This window comes from Euleptes europaea, chromosome 3 (genome assembly GCF_029931775.1).
Source record: "Euleptes europaea isolate rEulEur1 chromosome 3, rEulEur1.hap1, whole genome shotgun sequence".
NCBI lineage: Eukaryota > Metazoa > Chordata > Lepidosauria > Squamata > Sphaerodactylidae > Euleptes > Euleptes europaea.
Genome location: NC_079314.1, coordinates 5,750,317 through 5,771,696, shown reverse-complemented (window position 1 = coordinate 5,771,696; position 21,380 = coordinate 5,750,317). Strand labels below are relative to the sequence as shown.

At 48.2% G+C, this 21,380-nt stretch overlaps 1 protein-coding gene across 1 annotated transcript in view; it reads left to right on the top strand.

Annotated features, from left to right (window-relative positions):
• The window catches only part of LOC130474232 (cation channel sperm-associated auxiliary subunit gamma-like), a 125,536-nt gene that overhangs the window by 20,082 nt on the left and 84,074 nt on the right, over positions 1–21,380 (top strand). Inside the window, exons 4-12 of the mRNA XM_056845768.1 lie at positions 5,260–5,386; positions 5,491–5,566; positions 7,267–7,422; positions 8,014–8,185; positions 13,216–13,353; positions 14,123–14,188; positions 14,999–15,109; positions 16,013–16,063; positions 17,358–17,487. Of these exons, the coding sequence (XP_056701746.1) occupies positions 5,260–5,386; positions 5,491–5,566; positions 7,267–7,422; positions 8,014–8,185; positions 13,216–13,353; positions 14,123–14,188; positions 14,999–15,109; positions 16,013–16,063; positions 17,358–17,487 (1,027 nt within the window). The remainder of the gene's footprint in view (positions 1–5,259; positions 5,387–5,490; positions 5,567–7,266; positions 7,423–8,013; positions 8,186–13,215; positions 13,354–14,122; positions 14,189–14,998; positions 15,110–16,012; positions 16,064–17,357; positions 17,488–21,380) is intronic.

Sequence of the window (21,380 nt, the reverse complement as noted above, 5' to 3'; positions counted from 1 at the left end):
TGGGGCCGACAGGGAGCCTAGCTGACATCACATCACTGTTCACCCTCAACTCCAGGTCATTGATAAACAAGTTGAAAAGATGTTCTGTTGTAATTTTCTTTGGGTTTGTCTTGTAGAAAGTTGTGCCTGGATATCGTTCTGGCCTTTCCAATCATTCTTTTTTACCATGTCAGCAGAATAGTGTAGTTGCAAAAATGCTCGCTGTAGCTCCTTCAAGTGAGTATCTCTGTCTGAGGGGTTGGAGCAGATGTGACTATAGCTGTAGACAATGGACTGTTTGATATGGTTGGGGTGATACCTGGAGCCATGTAGATATGTTTGCTGGTCTTAATAATTCTTAATAAACACACAAATACATACTAGCAAACAGGAACAATGCCCCAAAGAATCATAGAAATTGTAATATGACACAACATGAAGGTAGGGCAGGACTGTGCTTCAGCTGACAATGTAACTGAGCCCCTCATGTGGGCACTGGTTGTCCGGGGGGGGGGCTCAGACCCCCTGCCAAGTTCGGGGGGGGCTCGAGCCCCTCAGCCCCCCCATAGTTTATGCCTATGCTCATAGATCCAGTTGGATTCCAGAGGGCTCTGCAGGATCCCAACCCTCCTGGCGACACTCTCGATGTGCTTGTGGAGGACTGGCATGGCCGTCTCTCCGCAGCCATTGAGGAAATCGCTTCCTGACACTCTCTTTGCCCTCACAGAAACTGGGCCCCTTGGTACACTGAGGGGCTCAGGGATATGAAGCAGGAGCTTAGATGGCTAGAGTGAGTTTGGCAGTGTGCTCGTGAGGAGGCTTCAAGAGTACCATACAGGACGCTTATGAAAGCCTATGAGGTCACAGTGAAAGCTGCTAAAAAGGAATTCTACGCAGCCAAAATGGTGTCTGCTAGCTCTCGCCCAGCTCAATTGTTTAGAATAATTAGATCATTAACTTCCCTACCTGCGGGACAATCAAATTTAAATACAAATTCAGCACTTAGCTGTGAGGCATTCTTGAGCTTTTTTGCGGATAAAGTTGCTCCGCCATGACCACCCAGCCAACCTTGACGCAGTAAGTGAACTGGAGGCCCCTTGCCTGTCTTCTGGTCCTATATTGGACCATTTCAGCCAGTTCACTCTAGACGATGTGGACAGAATCCTGACAGCTGTAAGGCCCACCATTTGCCTTTTAGACCCATGTCCCTCCTGGTTGGTTAAGCCTCCCAGGAGTCGATGCTGCCCCCCCCCCCGGGAGAGATTATAAACCTGTTTGATTCCGGGACCTTCCCAGGGGGTTTAAAAGAGGCAGTGGTGTGTCTGTTCTTAAAGAAACCATCTTTAGACTCTAGGGATCTTGCTAACTACCACCCAGGGTTGAATCTTTCATACCTGGGAAAGGTAGTTGAGAGAACGATGGCTGAGCAACTTCAGGTTCATCTGGATGAAGCATCGATCCTAGACCCATTCCAGTTGGGCTTACACCCTGGCCACGGGACAGAGATGGCTTTGTAGATAAATTCCTTTGACAGCTGGATTTGGGGCGGGGCTGCTGATACTATTAGATTTGTCAGCAGCTTTTGACACACTCGACCATGAAATCTTAGGCCACTGCCTCGCTGACATTGGGATTCGGGGCTCAGCCCTTCAATGGCTGTGCTCCTTCCTTCAGGGTCGGGGACAGAAAGTGACGCTTGGTGAAAAGGTATCACAGCTGCATCCTTTGGTGTGTGAGGTGCCACAAAGTGCGATCCTTTCCCCTGTGGTAACATCTATATGCGTCCTCTCGCTCAGCTGATCCGCAGTTTTGGGCTAGGGTGTCATCATTACTCTGATGACACCCAGCTTTATCTATTGGCCAGGTGTTTGGACATCATGGTTGAAGCAGAGCAAGTTGGATCTCGTTTTAGTTTTTTGTATGTGGCAGGGTCCAGAAGTTCCTCAATCTTCTTGCAAAGATCCAACTTGCAAAATTACCAGGAAAACTAGCATTCTGATCAAGAATTCCACTCTTCATCCCGACACACACAGAAAACTATGCAAGACTGAAGCACAACCACCACGATTATATGGACTACCTAAAATTCATAAGGATTCCGTTCCACTCCGACCCATCGTGAGTGCCATTGGTTCCCCAACATATGAATTAGCTAAATATTTGACCACCCTCCTACAGGACCACATTGGAAAAACCACTTCTTACATCAAAGATTCAACTCACTTCATCAACAAAATCAGTCCGTTAAGACTCAATCCAAAGGATATATTAATCAGTTTTGATGTTGTATCCCTCTTTACCAAGGTTCCAGTTAAAGACACAATCTCATTGATTAACCAGATTTTTCCAGAAGATATAACAGCCTTATTTCACCATTGTTTGACAACAAGTTATTTCCTATGGGATCAAGAATTTTATGAACAGATTGATGGAGTAGCTATGGGAAGTCCACTCAGTCCAGTAATAGCAAACTTTTACATGGAATATTTTGAAAAGACAGCATTAGAATCAGCACCTTACAAACCTACAGTCTGGTTCAGGTTCGTAGATGATACATTTACCATTTGGAGCCATGGTGAAGAAAAATTAATGGACTTTCTAAATCATCTTAATAATATCCATCCAAACATTCAGTTTACCATGGAAAAGGAAATTGAGGGTAAACTCCCATTTCTTGATACCCTTGTCATCCGTAAATCAAACCTTCAGTTAGGTCACAAGGTCTACCGGAAACCAACTCACACAGATCGCTACTTACACAAAAACTCCAACCACCACCCCCGACAGAAAAGAGGAATAATCAAAACATTAATGGACCGTGCAAGACGGATCTGTGAACCACAGTTTCTCAAGGAAGAAACTAACCATCTAAATCACGCACTGCTAGCAAACGGCTACTCCAAGAATGAAATCAGAAGGGCCATTGAACCAAACAAAAATCAGAAAACTCAAGAAAAACAGTCTCCCATAGGAAAGGTATTCTTGCCATTTATTAAAGGAGTCACTGATAGGATGGAGAAACTTTTGAAAAAACATAACCTACAAACAGTGTTTAAACCCACCAAGAAAATACAACAAATGCTACGATCAGCAAAAGACAAAAGAGACCCCCTCACCTCTGCAGGAGTATATCGTATACCTTGCAGCTGTGGAGAAGTTTACATCGGGACCACAAAACGCAGCATACAAACAAGGATAAAAGAACATGAAAGATACTGCAGACTTGGCCAACCTGAGAAATCAGCAGTGGCTGAACATGGACTGACACAAACAGGACACAGGGTCTTATTCCAAGACACTGAAAGACTGGACAGTTCTACCAACTATTTTGTCAGATTGCACAGAGAAGCCATTGAAATTCACAAACATCAGCACAACTTTAACAGAAAAGAGGAGAGTTTAAGAATGAATAAGGCTTGGCTTCCTGCCCTGAAAAACCTCCAGACAAAGACAACATTCAACAATAGCCATACAGATTAGTTTTGGATTACACACATTAACAGATCACTTCAGGATACAATGGTTCCATATTAACATACCATATCCTCATTAGCACATTATCTTGATACTTACAGGACAATACTTTTGCAGGACAATACTCAGCTCAAACCCAACCCCTTTCTGACTATATATTACTCTTTCTACACCCTTGACACTGAGAGACACTGTCCTTCAGTGTTACTACTCTGAAGATGCCTGCCACAGTTGCTGGCGAAACGTCAGGAAAGAAAATTCCAAGACCACGGTTACACAGCCCGGATAACCTACAAGAACCAATGATTTGTTATTTTATTTTCCCAGTGATCCCTTATCCCTGAGTTTAGCAAGTAAACTTTATTTTAATAAGAGGAACGACTCTATCTCTTTTTTGTGTGCGTGTGTGTGACTCACTGCCTTTCAATAAGCCATAACTAAGATCCAGACCTCTGTATCGGTAGCAGCTTTTAAATAACACAACAGTCCCGACTCCCAGCTCTTGACCTACGTGTGTGGTCAGGAGCCTGGGTGTGACCTTAGATGTCAATGGAGGCACAGGTCGCAGCCATGGCCCGGACAGCTTTTTACTATTTCCGCCGGGTTCGGCAGTTGGTGCCTTACCTCTCCCACCCTGACTTAGCCAAGGTGATCCATGTGACGGTCACCTTCAGGCTAGACTACTGCAACTCGCTGTACGTAGGGCTGCCCCTAAGACTGACTTAAAGGCTCCAGTGCTCTTTCAACTGCACTGGCTCCAGCTGGAGTATCAGGTCAGGTTCAAGGTGCTGGTTGTGACCTTTAAAGCCTTACACGGTCTGGGACCTTCGTATCTATCGGACCGCCTCTCCTGGTATGTTCCCTAGAGAAACCTGCATTCATGTAATAACAACCTACTGGTGATCCCCAGCCCAAGGAGTGTCTGACTGGTTTCGGCCAGGGCTTTTTCTGCCCTGGCCCTTCCTGGTGGAATAGCCTCCCTAGTGAGATCAGGGCCCTGCAGGATCTTCAAGAATTTTGCAGGGTCTGCAAGACGGAGCTATTCCGCCGGGCTTATGGTTGAGGCCAGTGACGGTTTCTCCCTATAAATACTGGCCTCCCTAATCTCTTCTCCTCCTCCCCCACTGCTGAGTTCCCCCCCTACTTATACCATCTTGGAGGTAATTACATCTAATTGCCCAACTGCAGATGAATATTTTTATTCTAGCACCATTGGGGGCATTATTGCCCTATTATTGAAATGGTTTGGGCTATTTTAAAATGTATTTTAAATTGTATTTTAATATTTTATTGTTTTCAGTGTAATTTTGTTTGTGAGCTGCCCTGAGCCCAGCCTTCAGGCTGGGGAGGGCGGGGTAAAAGTGCAAACAAACAAATAATCCAACTATCCGACTAATCCATAGCTCAGTTCTCCTGATCCACGTCAACAGGCTATGATTTAAGCTTGGCCTCCAGTCTGGTGTGTGGGGGTGGGGTGGGGTGGAGGGGGAGGCATGCGGCAGGAGCATCTCCCCAGTTTCATTGCTCCCATCTGCTTTCTAAAAGAACAGGTCAGTGTGGCCCCCACGGTTGTTTTCCCCACTTGACACCATGGGTACTCTCAGTGCATGTCATCATCTTTGCCAGTAATTTCACCAAAACCCATAACCATTCCAGCCAGTCCACCCATCCACCAGTCACGCCTTCTGCTTTACAAAAGCTTCTCGACTCAGTTGCCTTGAAGAGATTCTTGCTCGCCACAGGCAATTGATTGGCTATTCCCGAGTCTCAGCAGCTGTTTTCCCCCCATACTCGCCCCATCTCTAGGAAGATGCGACAGTGAGGAGGTGTGCGAGATGTGCTGGTTCACGCCCATGCCGATGATGAACGGCAGCGTGATGATGGAAGTCTTCGTGGCGATCGATGGCCTCGGGGCCTTGGTGGAGGACAAGAGGTGAGGGAGGAGTTTGGAAACCCAACTGGAAGCATCTCAGATATTGCTCTGCCCGCATCTCAGAGGACTTTTTAACAAAAAAACCCCTTCCTCTTTGTCCCTAGGTTCTCTATCAACATCAATGGCTTTGCAAAGATAGATAAGGAGAAAAATGACATCGTATATACAATTGGAACAAAGGTGGAGTTGTTGGGGATTCCCGACGGAAGCATGCAGGGTGTTTGCCGGGCCGGGTGGAGGCCATATAGCAGCAGTTCTGAAACTTTAGCAACCCAAGAACCCCTGTCTCCCTGTCTAACTAATGTCCAAGTACAACATGACCCCTTTGCCCCAGAACTGAAGAGGAAGGAGTTAACTGCCACTTGCTCCTTCTTCCTCCTTTCTAGCCCCTCCCCCGCCACTTTGAGCAGTCCCCTCCTCAGCTGTCTTCCTGCTCTTTGCAGAGTGTACATGGCAAGCCACACACATTCCCATGAAACCCACTCATGTTTCGCCATGAGATGTCAGAGGCCATGGTGGGTGCCTCAGTTGTTGCTGCTCTCAAGGCCTGAGAGGGAGCGGGCCGCTGCCTGGAGGTTGGCAACCCTGCCAGTGTGTCCGGTCATGAGGGGCCTGTGCCGGGTCACGTCTTGGTCATGTGGAAGCCCCTTTAACAAATGTGAAGACCTTGTCAGGCTGGCTTCTGGGCCAAGTTTTATTTTATTGCGGCACCTCAATGTGTCGCCTGCATAGGCCAGCCATAGATGGGGGTGGGGGGAGTGGGTATATTTATCCAGCGGGTATCCAGTCAGTCTGCTCCAGGCTGTCTGGCCTAAATTACGCCAAGGCCTTTTATGCAGGGATGTCTCCTTGTGGTCACCCCTGCTGACTACTTCGGGGCTTCCTTTTGATTATGCATGCCTTTCCGCCCATCAGAGGTCACTTCGCTCTCCCCGCGTGTTTTGCCTGCATTTTCTAGATTCTGGCTAAAACAGCATCTGGAAAACATGGGCAAAACTCGTGGGGAAATTGAGGCAACCTCTGATGGGCAGAAAAGGCATGCATAATCAAAAGAAAGCCCCAAAGCAGTCGATGGGGGTGACCACGAGGGGACATCCCTGCATAAAAGGCCCCAGACCACGATCTCCCCCCCCTCCGACCTGCTGTGCTGAAGAATTAAAGGTAAATCTCCAAGTGGGCTCTCTCAAGGAGGGGGGAGGACTTCTGATGGCTGTCATGAGGGCAAGGGGAGGTTCACTTTGGGTCAAAACTTTGGGAGCAGCAAGCCTTGGGGAGATCTCTCTGTAGAGTTGCCAACCTCCAGGTACTAGCTGGAGACTCCTGCTATTACAACTGATCTCCAGCTGATAGAGATCAGTTCACCTGGAGAAAGTGGCCACTTTGGCAATTGGACGCTGTCTGGCATTGAAGTTCCTCCCATCCCCAAAGCCTGCCCTCCTTGGGCTCCACCCCAAAAACCTCCCTCTGGTGGCGAAGAGGAACCTGGCAACCGTCTCTCTCTGCCTTGCCTGCGTTTTTGGGCCCAGTTTATACAGGCAGCTGAATCAGGTAATAAGGCTTTTCCGGGGCTGTACCCGCATCAAAGTGCAGGTGGAGGCTGGCATGGCTAAAAGCTCATTCTCAAATACAAAGGCATGCATGCACAAAACCCTGCTTTGTCTGTAGGTATAGAAGAAAGTACCCTCGCTTTCTCTCTTGCATGCTTCCCCTGCCCCCCCCCCCCCCCATGGTCATGGAGCAGTACCAAAAAATGGCTTCCTGCAGTCGTGGTTAAAAACCATTCTTTGATCATGCTGCATATATATGTTAGGCCTTATTGTGAAGGATAGATGCATAGCATGACCTTGTGCTCTGTTCTGTTCTCTTCTCTGGCTCTTCAGTTAACCAACTTGAAGGACTTCCTGTCCCTGAATGAGGTGTCACGTCCCTTGTGGGCCACGTATAGGCAGGCCCCTGTGCTCATCATTGGTCATGTGCCCCACAGCAAGATCATCCTCTTGTCAGATACGCTGTTTGATGATTTCTCCGCGATAGAGGTAAACAGAAAAGAGGCCCTTGCGTGGTACATATCTGACGTTTTGTGGATGCAAAGGCCTTCTTGGTGGTGGCTCACAAAATGGCTGGCTCTCAGTTTGACGACAGTAGGTTAAATGCAAGTGCACTTATCCAGAGCACCTAATTTGCCTGCTGAATTCCTATATGTGTTTGTCTTTGCTTCCTGCATAGAGTTGCCAGCTCTGGGTGGGGAAATACCTGGAGATTTTGAGGGAGCGGTTTGGGGAGTAGAGGGACTTCAGCAGGGTACAATTCCATAGAGTCCACCCTACAAAACAGCCCTTTTCTCCAGGTGAACTGATCTCTGTCTCCTGGAGATCAGTTGTAATAGCTGGAGATGTCCAGGCACCACCTGGAGGTTGGCAACCCTATTCCGGCAGCAGCCATTTTGGCTTTGGCTCTACCTCCTGTAGCACCACCCCCACTCAAAATTCCAAAGGTGCCTGCAGGCTCAAAAAGTTGGGGGGACCTTCAATAGAGCATGGTAATGTGGGGTGCCTTGTGGATGTCTGTTGGTGAACTTGTCTCCCCTAAGACAAATTCCGGTTGCTGTTCCCTCCCCCTTGCTGCAGGTGGCTATTGACAGCTGCTGGATTGGCTCCCTCTCGTGCCCACAGAAGAACTTCTCCTCTTCCATCATGGACACCATCTCCACAGAAAGCACTCTCTTTATCCGACAGAACCAGCTGGTCTATTACTTCACGGGAAGTTACAGTGCCTTGCACATGAAAAACTCAGGGTCTGGTATGTGAGCCTGAGGAGAGCCCTTTCTCTAGGGTTGCCAACCTCCAGGCAGTGGCTGGAGATCTCCCGCTATTACAACTGATCTCCAGGCGACAAAGATAGAATCATAGAATCATAGAGTTGGAAGGGACCACCATAAGTGGTCCATAAGAAGGGACCACCATCAAGTCCAACCCCCTGCACAATGCAGGAAATTCACAACTACCTCCACACAGATCAGTTCACCTGGAGAACACAGCCACTTTGGAAGGTGGGACTCTATGGCATTATGCCCCATTGAAATCCCTCCCTCCCCAAACTTTGCCCTCTCAGGCTCCCGCAAAATCTCCAGGTATTTCCCAATCCAGAGCTGGCAACCCTACTGATGTGACCCTTCATTTACATAGAGTCCAATAGAGTAAATGAAGATCAGGAGGTTGGGTTGAGCTTCACGGCTTTCTTTATTGGCCAAGGAAGAATGAAACCGGGTGATCTCAGACCCAGACTTGATGAGCTCTGCTATCTGGTCACACCAAGGGAGGGGCAATGCAAGAGGTTATATAGACAATTCACATACCAATAAACATCCGATATAGCTTGTCACTGCTACATCATTTAGCTTCTACCCCGCCTGTGTGGGCATTGGTACATTTGAATACAGCTCTATTGTTCTCTAGCGAGTAGAAACGAAACCTAAAGGAAGAGAGAAGGGTGTGTGTCGAAGGCTATTGGAGCCTTCCGTTAGCAGACAATGGAATCTGTATGCCTGCTTGGTGCTAGAGAGAAGGGGGGGCACTGAGCAGTGGCCTCTGTGACTTCTGTTTGTAAACAGTTTTTACGTGTAGCTTGAGTGTATGTCTGAACATGGTTACTCAATCACAGCACTACCTTCCACCCTCTGCTCTGACACTGGAGACATTTTTCTGACTGGCTGTCCATTTCTGTTCTCCCCTGTCTGTCCCACCCAGGTCTTCCAAGGAGCTCATGAGCCAGCACATGTGGTTGCCCCTCCCTCCTTTTCCTCATGACAAACCTATGAGATAGGTCAGACTGGGAGAGATTGACTGGCCCAAGGTCGTGAAGGGAGATTCATGGCTGACCGGGGATGTGAACCCAGGTCTTGGAAGTTTCTAGTCTTAATACTCTAACCACCACACTTCACCAGGTACCTAAACAGAACTGGGATGGAAGAAGACACTTCCAAGAGAGCAGTGTGTTTGTGTGTGTATTTGGGGCTGTGATGCTCTGGCTGAAAGGATGTGTGTGTGTGAATTCTCCCCCCTTGTGCTATTTTCCCCATAAGAACATAAGAAAGGCCCTGCTGGATCAGACCAAGGCCCATCAAGTCCAGCAGTCTGTTCACACAGTGGCCAAACAGGTGCCTTTAGGAAGCCACAAACAAGACGACTGCAGCAGCACCATCCTGCCTGTTTTCCACCGCACCCAAAATAATAGGCATGCTCCTCTGATACTAGAGAGAATAGGTATGCAGCATGACCAGTATCCATTCTAACTAATAGCCATGAATACCCCTCTCCTCCATGAATATGTCCGCTCCCCTCTAAAAGCCCTCCAAGCTGGCAGCCATCACCACATCCTGGGGCAGGGAGTTCCACAATTTAACTATGCGTTGCGTGAAAAAATATTTCCTTTTATCTGTTTTGAATCTCTCGCTCTCCAGCTTTAGCAGATGACCCCGTGTTCTAGTATTATGGGAGAGGGAGAAAAACATCTCCCTGTCCACTCTCCATAGAAATCCTGTCCCAAACCCCCAAGGTTGGGAAACACCTGGAGATTTTGGGAGTAGAGTCTGAGGAGGGGTTTGGAGAGAGTCTGAGGGGGACCATAGAGTCCACCTTCCAAAGCGGCCATTTTCTCCAGGGAAACTGATCTCTATCAGCTGGAGATCAGTTGTAACAGGAGATCTCCAGCTAGTATCTGGAGGGTGGCAACCCTACCATACAGACACTTGTATTTTCTTGTATCGGGGCTAAAGTTTTATTTATTTATTTATTTACTTCATTTATAGCCGCCATTCTTGCTGAGACTCCAGCTGTAATATAAAATATATAGTAAAATAAAAAATTCAGCCAGAGAGTATGAGCCCCCACTCTGGACAATGCAGTAGGACAAGCTCAAGAAGGCAGTGGAAGTTCTGTTGGGGAAGAAGGGCTGCTCCTCCCCTTCACACCCAGACCTGTGGCCTTGATTAACATTGGGCCTTGAACACCTGAAGCTACCTTATACTGAACCAGACCCTGGGTCCATTAAAGTCAGTATTGTCTACTCAGATCGGCAGTGGCTCTCCAGGCTCTCAGGTAGAGGTCTTTCACATCACCTACCACCTGGTCCCTTTAACTCAGGGATGGGGAACCTCAGGCCCAGGGGCCATATGCAGCCCCCGAGGACATTTTTGTGGCCCTTGGGAGCTCCATGGCCCTGCCGCAGAGGCGGGGCGCATGGCGGCCCTCCCCGAGGGTGTTCCTTTGGACCTCTTCTCGCCGGCTGTTGGTCGACGAGAGGAGAGGGGAGGGGGAGGGACGCTTCCCCCAAGGCTGCTCCCTACAGCCGCGGCGTGCAGGAACACTGCGGCACATTGTAAGCCCCTCTCACTACTTGTTGGCTGTTGAGCAGCAAGGGGGGGGTGAAGAGGCCGGCGGCTCCTGGCGGCAGAGCGTGGATGCGGGAGCCGATCGGTTTTGGGGGGGCCTTTTGTGGACTCTGGAGGGGGAGGGTATGGAGACTGGGGCCTTGTTGCGCAGGGCTCCGTGCGCCGCTGTGTGTGTGTGGGCGGGGGAGGCGGGGAGGCTGGGGCCCGGTTGCGCGGGCCCGGCGTGTGCGGGGTTGTGTGTGTGGGGGGGAAAAGGCTTCTCTCTCTTTTCTTCCTCTTTTTCTGTCACTCTTTCTCTTTTCTCTCCCTCTCTTTCTCCCTCTTTTTCTGTCTCTTTCTTTGTCTCCCTCCATCCTTTTCTTTCTTTCCCTCTGTCCTTTTCTTTCTTTCTCCCCCTCTCTCCATTTCTTTCTCCCTCCCTCCCTTTTCCTCTTTCTCTGTTTTCCTTCCTTCCTGCCTGCCTTGCCTCATTTGCTCGGGCCCACCGCTGGCTGCCCTCCCGCCTGGGAGTGGGGGGAGCGGGGCGCCGTGCAGGCCTTCTCTGTGTGGCCTCCCCTGGGGTTGCCAACCTCCAGGTGGTGGCTGGAGACCTGGCAACCTTAGCCTCTCCCCCCCACACACCGGGAGATCTACACCTGTTATGGCCCCTAAATGATGTCATAAATGTGCAAATGGCCCTTGGCAGGAAAAAGGTTCCCCACCCCTGCTTTAACTGGAGATGCCAGGGATTGAACCTGGGACCTTCTTCATGCAAAGCAGAGGCTCTACCACTAAGCCATGGCCCCTACCCACAGCTCTTTTTAATGCCACATCAGCCAACCTTGGCTTGGGTCCCCAGCCTAACATATAGCTTGGCCTTGAGCTCAGACAAACTGTCCAGGCACCTAAAGAGAAGGCTCCCCTTGAAGACTGTTCAGAAGCTGCAGCTAGTGCCGAATGTGGCGGCCAGACTGCTGGCTGGGGCCAGCTATCAGGAGCTTGTGATCCAGATGCAACAGGAATTTTACTGACTACCGATCCACTCCCGAGCCCAATTCAAGGTTGTTGGCTCTGACCTTTAAATCCCTCCATGGCTTGGAACCAGGGTATCTGAAGGACCATCTTCTCCCATATCTTCTACCTTCCTGCCTGAAAATTCAGATCACAGGGAGCCCTCCCGACTGTCCCACCAATCAACGAAACTCATCTGGTGGACACACGAGAGAGGGCCTTTTTGGTGGCAGCCCCACGATTATGGAACAACTTCCCCAGGGAGGTGTGCCTGGTCCCCTCACTTATGATCTTCAGGAGGTACTGCATTTGACTAGTTTATTTATTGGCGGTCCTACTTGAGATTTTAAATAGTGGCCTTTTATATGTTTTGTATAATTGTTGTTTTATGTACATTGTAAACTGCCTTGAGTTCCACAAGGTAGAAAGGCGACTAATGAATGATTAAAGAAACTGTAAAAAACCCACACAATTAAAACCAGTGCGAGAAGAAAATAATAGTGAAACCTACAGTAGATCAGAGAGCGGTGGTGCCGTGACAAATAAAAACTCAGGAAAATGAAACTTTTAAACCTGGCAGTTAAAAGGCAATAGAATTGGCAGCAGGCAGATTTCACTGGGGAGGGTTGTTCCCCCACCCCAACCCCGGGACATAACCAAAACGGCTGTATTCTCACGTCATACTTGTTCAGGGTGCCGAAGAGAGCCTCATCCGAAGATCTCAAAAAATGGGGAAGTTCGTATGGCAGCAGGTGGCCCTTCAAATGTCCAAGTTCTGCACAGTGTTATCACTTTGAATTGTACCTGGCAACACACTTACTTACTTTAATAATAATAAATTCCTCCTTTGTCAGAACCTTGGTATCCCAACTCTGCTTTTTGACATGTGATTTAACTTACAGGCGGTTTCTCTGCCCTTCCTGAACTTTCTATTCAGGAGCCCTTGATTGATTCATTTAAAACGGGGTCCCCAATGTGGTGCCCACCAACACCTTTCCTGGTGCCCACCAACTGTTTTTAGAAAAGTGGGTAGGGCCAGTTGGGACTTTAGGCCAGCATGTCTTTTGATTGGCCATTGGAGATTTGATTGGGTGTGCATATTTTTAAAAACGTTGCTTTGGCAGCAGCCACCACCACAGCACGAGGATCTTCACTGTGTGACTGAAGGTAAGCTGCAGCAGTCATTTTGCAGTAGGCTCCACCTCTGGTGGCAGCCATTTTATGACAGTAATTTTGTGTCTGTGCCCACCATGCTGTGCCAGAATTGCAAAGGTGCCCACATGCTCTGATTTAGAACATTTTAATGCTGTTTCTCCTGCTCAAGGTGGCTTATAAGTAAAGTATCCGAGGTACTACTGGGGTTCCCCAAAACACCACTGGTGTATATATATATATATATATATAAGAGTCTATTCCGTTTCCTCCTCTTCTCTCGCTGACTTTTCTTTAGTGCTATGGACGCGCATATTGAACAACATCTGTGTGAAGCAGTTAAACCCAGTGCATTTCGCCAAAAACGATACTGAATACGTGATTGCGCTCGGTGGCGGCTGGCAGGAAGGAGAATTCTTTCTGATTAGAGTGAAAGGTAGGCACCTTGCGGTGCGGCACGGCAGGCTGTGCCCTCTCATGGTCTGGCGCTGGTTGGGGTGAGAGCCCAGGACTGAGTGGGGCTCAGATGGAGCTGGAGGTGTCCATCGCCTTTCAGTGGGGCCTGGGCAGTGACTAACGGGTTCCAGAGAACTGGACCCAAATAGCCGAGGGAGCTGCCAGGGTAACCGATGGGTTATCTGCCTGCTCTTTTGAGATTGGTGTGTATCCGGGGGGCGGGGGGGGGGTTGCCCTAGGGATTTGTGCTGTTTGGGGTTTTTATGAAATGGTTCCTGATAATGGTCAATATTCAAGCCTGAATTCTCCCTAGAAGGTAATATGAATTGAACTGATGCTATCATACTTTGGTCACATGATAAGAAGACAAGACTCACTGGAAAAGACATTAATGGTAGGAAAAGTTGAAGGCAGCAGGAAAAGAGGAAGACCCAACATGAGATGGATTGATTCAATCAAGCAAGCCAACCTTGCAAGACCTGAGCAAGGTTGTTAACGATAGGACATTTTGGAGGATATTAGTTCATAGAGTTGCCATAAGTCAGAAGCAATTTGATGGCACTTAACACACAATGTTAATCAATACAGGCACTATTTGTATCTTTTTAAACCTGTTTTATTACTTTCCATCATTTCAGGCACTATTAGCGCAAACCGACTGGCAGTCAGAGACTTTGTCCAATGGGAAAGAAGGAAGGGACGGGTCAGCCAGCCATTTTAACCTTGCCATTCTTTCCTGTGTTTTGCAGATGGCATTGTGAAGGTCTCCGACTCCATAAAGTCTAGGAATGGGACGGTGTGCAGGTCGTTACAGTGTAGGTCCTTCTCTGTCCTTCTTTCGGTCCATGTCATCCCCCAGTTATCTTAGTATCCCCTACAGTCCCTAGCAGCTATAGGGAATTGAGGTGGGTGGGTTGGTCATGGTGGCAAAGCTGTAGTCCTCCAGGTATGCCTGGCGATATGTTCATGTCCTTGGCCAATTGCTTTTCAGAAGCAGAAGTCCGCCACCTTTGAAAGAAGTATGGCCTGGGGCCGTACTCTGTGTCACTGCTTTTTAATTGTTGTGTTAAACCGTCTCTACATTACAGTTAGACTGCTTCAGCTATTGGTACTTTCCCCCAAGCAATCCTGTGATTTCTGGTTCCTGGGCAGTGGTGGGGAGGATAGGAGTCATATAAGATTCTCAACACCCTTACTGCAATGCAGTTTCTAAGGTTCTTTGTGAGCAGCCCTGGAAGCTTGCAGCAAAAAAAAAAAAAAAAAAAAAAAAAATCCTTTATCAATGACCACATTCTGTATCCTGTGTTGCAACTGCAGCCATTTCTGGTAGGGTTGCCAACTCCAGCTGGGGAAATTCCTGGAGAGCTGACCGCAGTTCCTGGGGAGGGCAGAGTTTGGGGAGGGAGCATGGCAGAGACGTGATGCCCTAAAGTCGGCTCTCCGTAGCTGCCCTTTGCTCCAGGAGAACTGATCTCCGCAGTCTAGAGATCAGTTGTAATTCCAGGAGAACTCCAGTCCCCACCTGGAGACTGGCAACCCTGATTTCTGGGCATACACGTCCGCACACCACTTCCCGCTCCAGCTCGTTTCCAAACCCCAAGTGACATCTCCTGCTTGCTTTGCAGTCCCGAAATGCTCCATCCTTTGGATCATCTTTGTTACTACAGGGAACCAATTTGTGCTGTTGGTGAAGGACTCTATTAGGGGAAGCTATTATGTTGTGTTGTACTACCAAGGTGAGGCCAACTGCCTTCAGTGCTTGTCTTTTTTTTTTAAAGTGATTTGATTGAGTTAAGACATTTGTATTTCCACTTTTCCAAACAAGTTTGAATCCTGTGGACCCATTCCAGTGGCCACATGATCCAACCTAAAAAAATGCTAAAGAATGCATTGCACAATGAAACGATTGGTCAGTTACAAACTCAGTGAAAAATCAAGTATCCATCAAGCAGCCAAATGAAACAGCTGAAGCAAGTTTGCTAGTAGCTGGATGCATTCAGAAGACAGCTTATTGAAACCAGAGTCGAAGCCTGGAAGGGCAACAGATTCATATTACTTTTCCTCCAGCTTTTTGGTCTGAACTGATGGGGTCTGATTAGGATTGCCAGCTCTGAATTGGGAAATACCTGGAGATTTGGGGGTGGAGCCTGAGGAGGGTGGGGTTTGGAGAGGGGAGGGACTTCAATGCCATAGAATCCAATTGCCAAAATGGCCATTTTCTCCAGGGGAACTGATCTCTGTAGCTTGGAGATCAGTTGTAATAATGGGAGATCTCCAGCCACCACCTGGAGGTTGGCAACCCATGGTCCGATCCGTCCATTTTCTGACACTGTTGTGACATCTCTGGCTGCACTCTTCTTCAGGTTCCCAACACAGCCTTTATGTTCTATTTCCTGGAAAGGCAAGGACCAAATCCCTGTTCTTGGCGGGCAGGAGAGACCCTGTGTTCTCTAATACTTGTTGGAGGGGGAGGGGCTTGATCTTCACGCAACAATTTTCCAAAACGGCCTGAGCATCTGAAGAGTACAGGTGGAATAGACGTTGACTACCACAGGAAGCAGTTGACCATTATACTATGAACTACATATTAACGACATCGTTCGCATTTTAACACACTGATTTTTTTTCTTGAATTGCAGCACAAAAAACATTTGAATTGATGTACCAGCTTCCTAGATTTGTTCCCAAGGGTAAGTGCCACTACATCTCTCTAGTTAATCCCTCCCCCCCTGCACTTCTCCACAAAGCTCAGGTCAGCATATCTCAGGGGGTCCCCAGTTTTTTTGAGCCTGTGGGCACCTTTGGAATTCTGACATAGGGTTCTGGGTGTGCCCACAAAACAGGTGCTGCAGGAGGTGGAGCCAGCCACATAGTGAAGATCTCTGAGCTGTGATGGCAGATCAGATCAGATAGTTTATTTGTGGCCCTTGGCCAGATAAACTGTGATGGCAGCTACCGCCAAAGCAATGTTTCTGAAAATCTGCACAGCTAAGCAAACCAGTCAAAAGCTTTGCTGGGCAAAATCCCCACCTGTCTCTGCGTACTTTCTTAAAACGCTTGGCGGGTTCTGAGAAAGGTGACGTGGTGCCCACGGGTACCATTTTGGGGACCTCTGACATAGATGGATCGGACATGGATGAAAGTTCCTTTCTCTGTTTCTCTATTTTTTATTTTTGTTATTTCTTTACAAAATTTGTATCCCACCTTTCTGCCCTCACAGAATTAAAATGAAAAACAACAACAACAGATTTAAAAAAAACAACAAGTAAAAATACATGCAAAACATAAAAACATAGGTTAGGAAGGAGGGATCACTGAGGGAATGCCAAATGAAACAAAAAAACCTTCAACCGCTAGCAGAAGACAGCAGCAGACGGGGACAGAAGTATCTCTGTTCAGAGAGATTTCCGGAGGCTTGGTGCCACAAACCAGAAGGCCCTCTCCTCACCTTGCCACCTGCCTAACCTCAGAAGGTAGGGATACCCGAAGCAGGGCCTCTGAAGATGACCGTAGTGGTCAGGTAGTGTCAGGAGCAGGCCATGAGGACAGTTCATGGTTGTGCTCCCAGGTGTTGTTTTGCAGTTCTCTCCAAGGCCAGTCCGTGCCCCGTGTTTAGACTTCATAGAGTCCTTCATAGATTCCTTTAGTGTGGAAATTGCCAAGCACTCCTTCCTGCCTCTGGGAGAGGGGTTGCCTGGGTTACTGGTTATCTCCTTTTGTTTTTCCATATATGCCATGTGCCTTGCCTTAGCCCCTTACTAGTGTCATTCTGAATATGGCTTCTGTAACCTGTCGAATCTAATCTTACAGGTAGGTTTATAAGGGCAGCCCTTCAGGTATATTGGTCCCAAATCAGATAAGGCCCAGTATCTTGAATTATTTTATCAGAGCCTTTTTACCCCACTCCTCATCATTTAGGACAGCCCAAAGATGATGGGCCTGCCCAAGCAATCCTCTCCCTCCCCTCTCCTTTTTCCTTTGCAGGCTCTGATAAAGGCTTTCTGATGCTGGTAGGAGCGGAGCAGTATACGAACCGGACCCTCATCCCCAGAGGCCTGGCCTTCAACCCCTTCACTATGATCCTGTACATCTGGGGCAATGTGGTCTTGCAGAGGTAGGATTCCCTCTCCCGAACCTGCTGCTTGGAATGTTGCCACTGCATGTTCCTTGCCTCTCTTATAACCTCAGAATCTCCGTCCTTCCTTCAGTTGAATACTGAAGGAAGGACAGAGATTCTGAGGTTATAAGAGAGTCTGCTCAATGGGATTGTCCAGAGTCTGCTCAATGGAATTGTCCAGAGCTTTGTGACGGGATGTCATCAATGTATGGGTGACACCTAGGTCTACGTTCATTATGTAAGCTTTTATGTGTGACCTCGCTTCTGAACCAATGCTTGGGGGCCATTAACCTTGGAGGCTGTGAGCCAAAGCTTGGAGTCCGTGGTCCAAAGCAGAAGAAGCTGAAGGCGAATCCAGGCTAGGCAGAGACAGTGCTGGTCAGGAAGGGATTAGAACCACTTGTTTTGGATAGAGCAGCATTGGCATCTGGTTTGCTAGTTCTTCCTTTGCTTAGGCTCAGCTCACCTGGCCATGCTTTGTCTGGACTGCTGAAACACACTCTATGAAGGGCAACCCTGGTAGACAACCTGGAAACTGATTTAGAATGCTGCCGTTTGACTATTGTCCTGGACTAGCTGCCGGGCGCACATCTGCCCAATTTTAAAACATCTGCATTGGCTGCCAGCTAGTTTCTGAGTTCAGTTCAAGGTGCTGGGTATGACCTCAAAAGCCCTTCATGGCCTAGGACCCCCATAACTGAAGGACCGGCTCTCAGTCTAAGTCACCCATGTGCCAATTACAGTCCTCCAACTTTCACCTTCTGCCTATCTCCCCCTACTCCACTTAAGGTTGCCCACATGCCATCCATCAAAGCCCCCTCCTGTTCAGTTGTGGCTTCCTCATTCAGGACTTGGCTTCCTAAGGGGGTGAGGAGGGCACTGCCCATAGGAGTTTTTATGAGGCACCCTAAGGCTGTTTTATTTGCTAGGACTTTAATAAGAAGGCATTTTCTTGCTAGGGGGTATTAATATGGTTGTACTGTATTATGGGTGGTTTAAACTGCGAATTGTAAGATGCCTTAATCCATAAGGGAATGACAGGTTATAACTATTTTTATAAACAAATAAATAAAATATGGAAGGGCCCAGGTTCAGTCCTTGGCAACCCACAGTTAAAAAGGAGCTGCCAGCAGAGGGAACATCTTTCCCTGGCAGAAACCTTGGAGAGTTGCTGCTGCTTGGCGCAAGTGGTGTTTATTTATGTTATTTATAGCCCGCCTTTCTCACAGGGACTCAAGGTAGATTAATCATAGTGAGTCGGTATAGTCAATGACATGGGACATTTAATAAATAATGTACTAGGATTGTAGAAGTCTGGAACCAACCAACCAGAAAGAACTGAAGCGTGGAATAAGTATTAACATGACACATTAAGCCAGGGGTGGGGAACATCAGGCCCGGGGCCGTTTAAGGCCCGCAAAATCATTTGGTCTGGCCGTTTGTGGGTCCTGGCAGATCTCTACCTCAGAAGGATCTAAAACTGGCGATCCACTCCCTCCCGCGGACAGGAATAGCCTCTGTTCAAGGCAGATGTGAGTTTGTTTTGCTGAGAAAAGGAAACTTCCCCCCCCCTTGCAGAAGAGTTGTTAGCTATGGAGCTGCTAGGACCGCCCAAGAAACTGTGTTAACCCTTTCCCCCCAGGCCATGGAGAAACATATTCCCTCTGTACTACAAGAGGGCTGGGGACAGGTGTGGCGACAATGGAGGGGTTAAAGGGGGCAGGGCTAGAATGCGCCGGGGCGGGGGGAGTTCTTAGCCAGGCAGAGGTAGCAAGAGCTGGCTGAGGTAGCAGGAAGCCTGCAGGCGGAGGTAGCAGGAGCCGGCTGTAGAATCCGGCCCCGACCATGCAGAGCAGGAGCAACTCTGGCGAGTGGCTGGACGGCTACGCCCGGCTGGTGCAACAGACCATCCTGTGCCACCAGATGGGCAAGTGCGCCACCAGTCATCTGGGGGTCATTGGGGCAGCTGCCGGCTTGGGACTTGGTTGGCTAATTTTTAAGTTGATAATTTTGTATGGCCCGCAAATGATGCTATAAATATCTAAATGGCCCTTGCCGTAAAAAAGGTTCTCCACCCCTGCATTAAGCGGTGCAAAATGTATATGATAGGATCCTACTTGCAGTAAGCTATACGCAGCAGTATAGACAAAAGTCTAAATCATTTATCCAAGTAAGTTTCTGAACCATTTTGTGCAGTGCAGCCCTGTTACCTGCACAGAAAAGCCCTCTTGAATAGTTCAGTTTTGTATTGTTTGCAGAAAGCCAGGAGAATGGGAGCTTTCCTGGCCTCAGGCAAGCCATTCCACAAGGCAGGAGCCACAATGGAGAAAGCATGTGTATGAATAGTAGCTGGTTTTGCCCATTTGCAGGTTGGCACCTGTAGAAGGCCCTGCTCTGAAGAGTGAAGCTGACATGGCAGAGCATAGGGAGAGAGGCAGTCCCCCAGATAAGAGGAGCCAAGGCCACGAAGAGCTTTGTATGTGATAGCCAATACCTGAAATTGATTCCTGTAACATGGGCAGCCAATGGAGTGTCTGCAGAATGGGAGTAATATGCATGTTCCATCTAGCTTCTCTTAATAGCCAAGCCACAGCATTCTGGACCATTTGAAGTTTCTGATTTTGAGGGAAGACCAACATAGAGTGCACTGTAGTCGTCTAGTCTCGATGTCACTGTGGCTTGGATCCAGGTGGCCAGGTCAGCCGTATCAAGGTAAGGGGCCATCTGACAGGCTAGGATGAGTTGGTAGAAAGCATTTTTTGTAGCTGTGTTAACTTGCTTCTCCAGTATCCAGCAAGGGTCAGTTGAACTCCATCAAAAGAACAATGTCCTTCAAGGCCTTCCCAACTAGCATTACCTTTGCCTTTTCAGGGTTTAGTTTCAGTTTGTTCACTTTTAGCAAGTGAGCCACTGTGGCCAGGCAGCAATATTGCATCACCTGGAGATTTGGATAAGGATATATAGAGCTGAGTATCATTAGAATATTGATGACAACCAACCCCAGAACTACGAATGATTTGTCCTAGGGGGTTTACATAGAGATTAAAAATAATGGGGGATAGAACTGTGCTGTCAGCTCTGGGCTCACCATATAGATCCCACAAAACAACTTCTAGGCAGGTAGTCCATAGAAAGGTGATTTATTGAGAAATACACAGCGAGTTGCAGAAAATGACTTGGAAGCAGCAAGGATACTAATGGGGGTAGGAATGAGAATACAGTAGATATAAAGTTGAAATGAACTTTCTGGACGACTCCTGGTTGCTATGGCAACCCATAGATAGCCCTTGTTCCCAGAGAAGAGCGAGACATAACATAACAGAGTTGAACAACAATTCGACCTTGGAGCACCACCTGGCCTAACCGCTGAGTACCAGGCCGTGCCTGACATTCTGCCCCCTCTAAAGCCCCCCTCCCCACATGTCCAGGGACTGTTCGGGTATAACGCATAAAATTGGCGAACTAACGGGGGGGGGGGGCGGAAACGTGGTTATGGTTCACCCATTCATCGTAAGCAGGACCGAAATGTTTCCAACGAACCAGATACTGCAGCATCCCCCCTGTGGACACGGGAATCAAGGATCTTGGAAACTTTGAAGTGTTCCTCCCCCCACCACCACCATGCTAGGCACCTTTGGAGGAGCTTCCGGGTGCCATTCGGGCGAGGGTACATGTTGTTTTAAAAGACTAATATGGAACTGGATGTACTTTTCTCAGAGCCTTTGGGAGGGAGAGTTCTAGTCACTTTGTTGATGATTCTCGATATGGGAAAAGGTCCTACAAACTTTTCACTGAGTTTCCTGCACAGGTGCAGAGAGCGTAGGTTTTTGGTGGACAGGTACACTAGATCCCCCACCTTGAATTCCCAGCCAGGCGATTGATGTTTATCT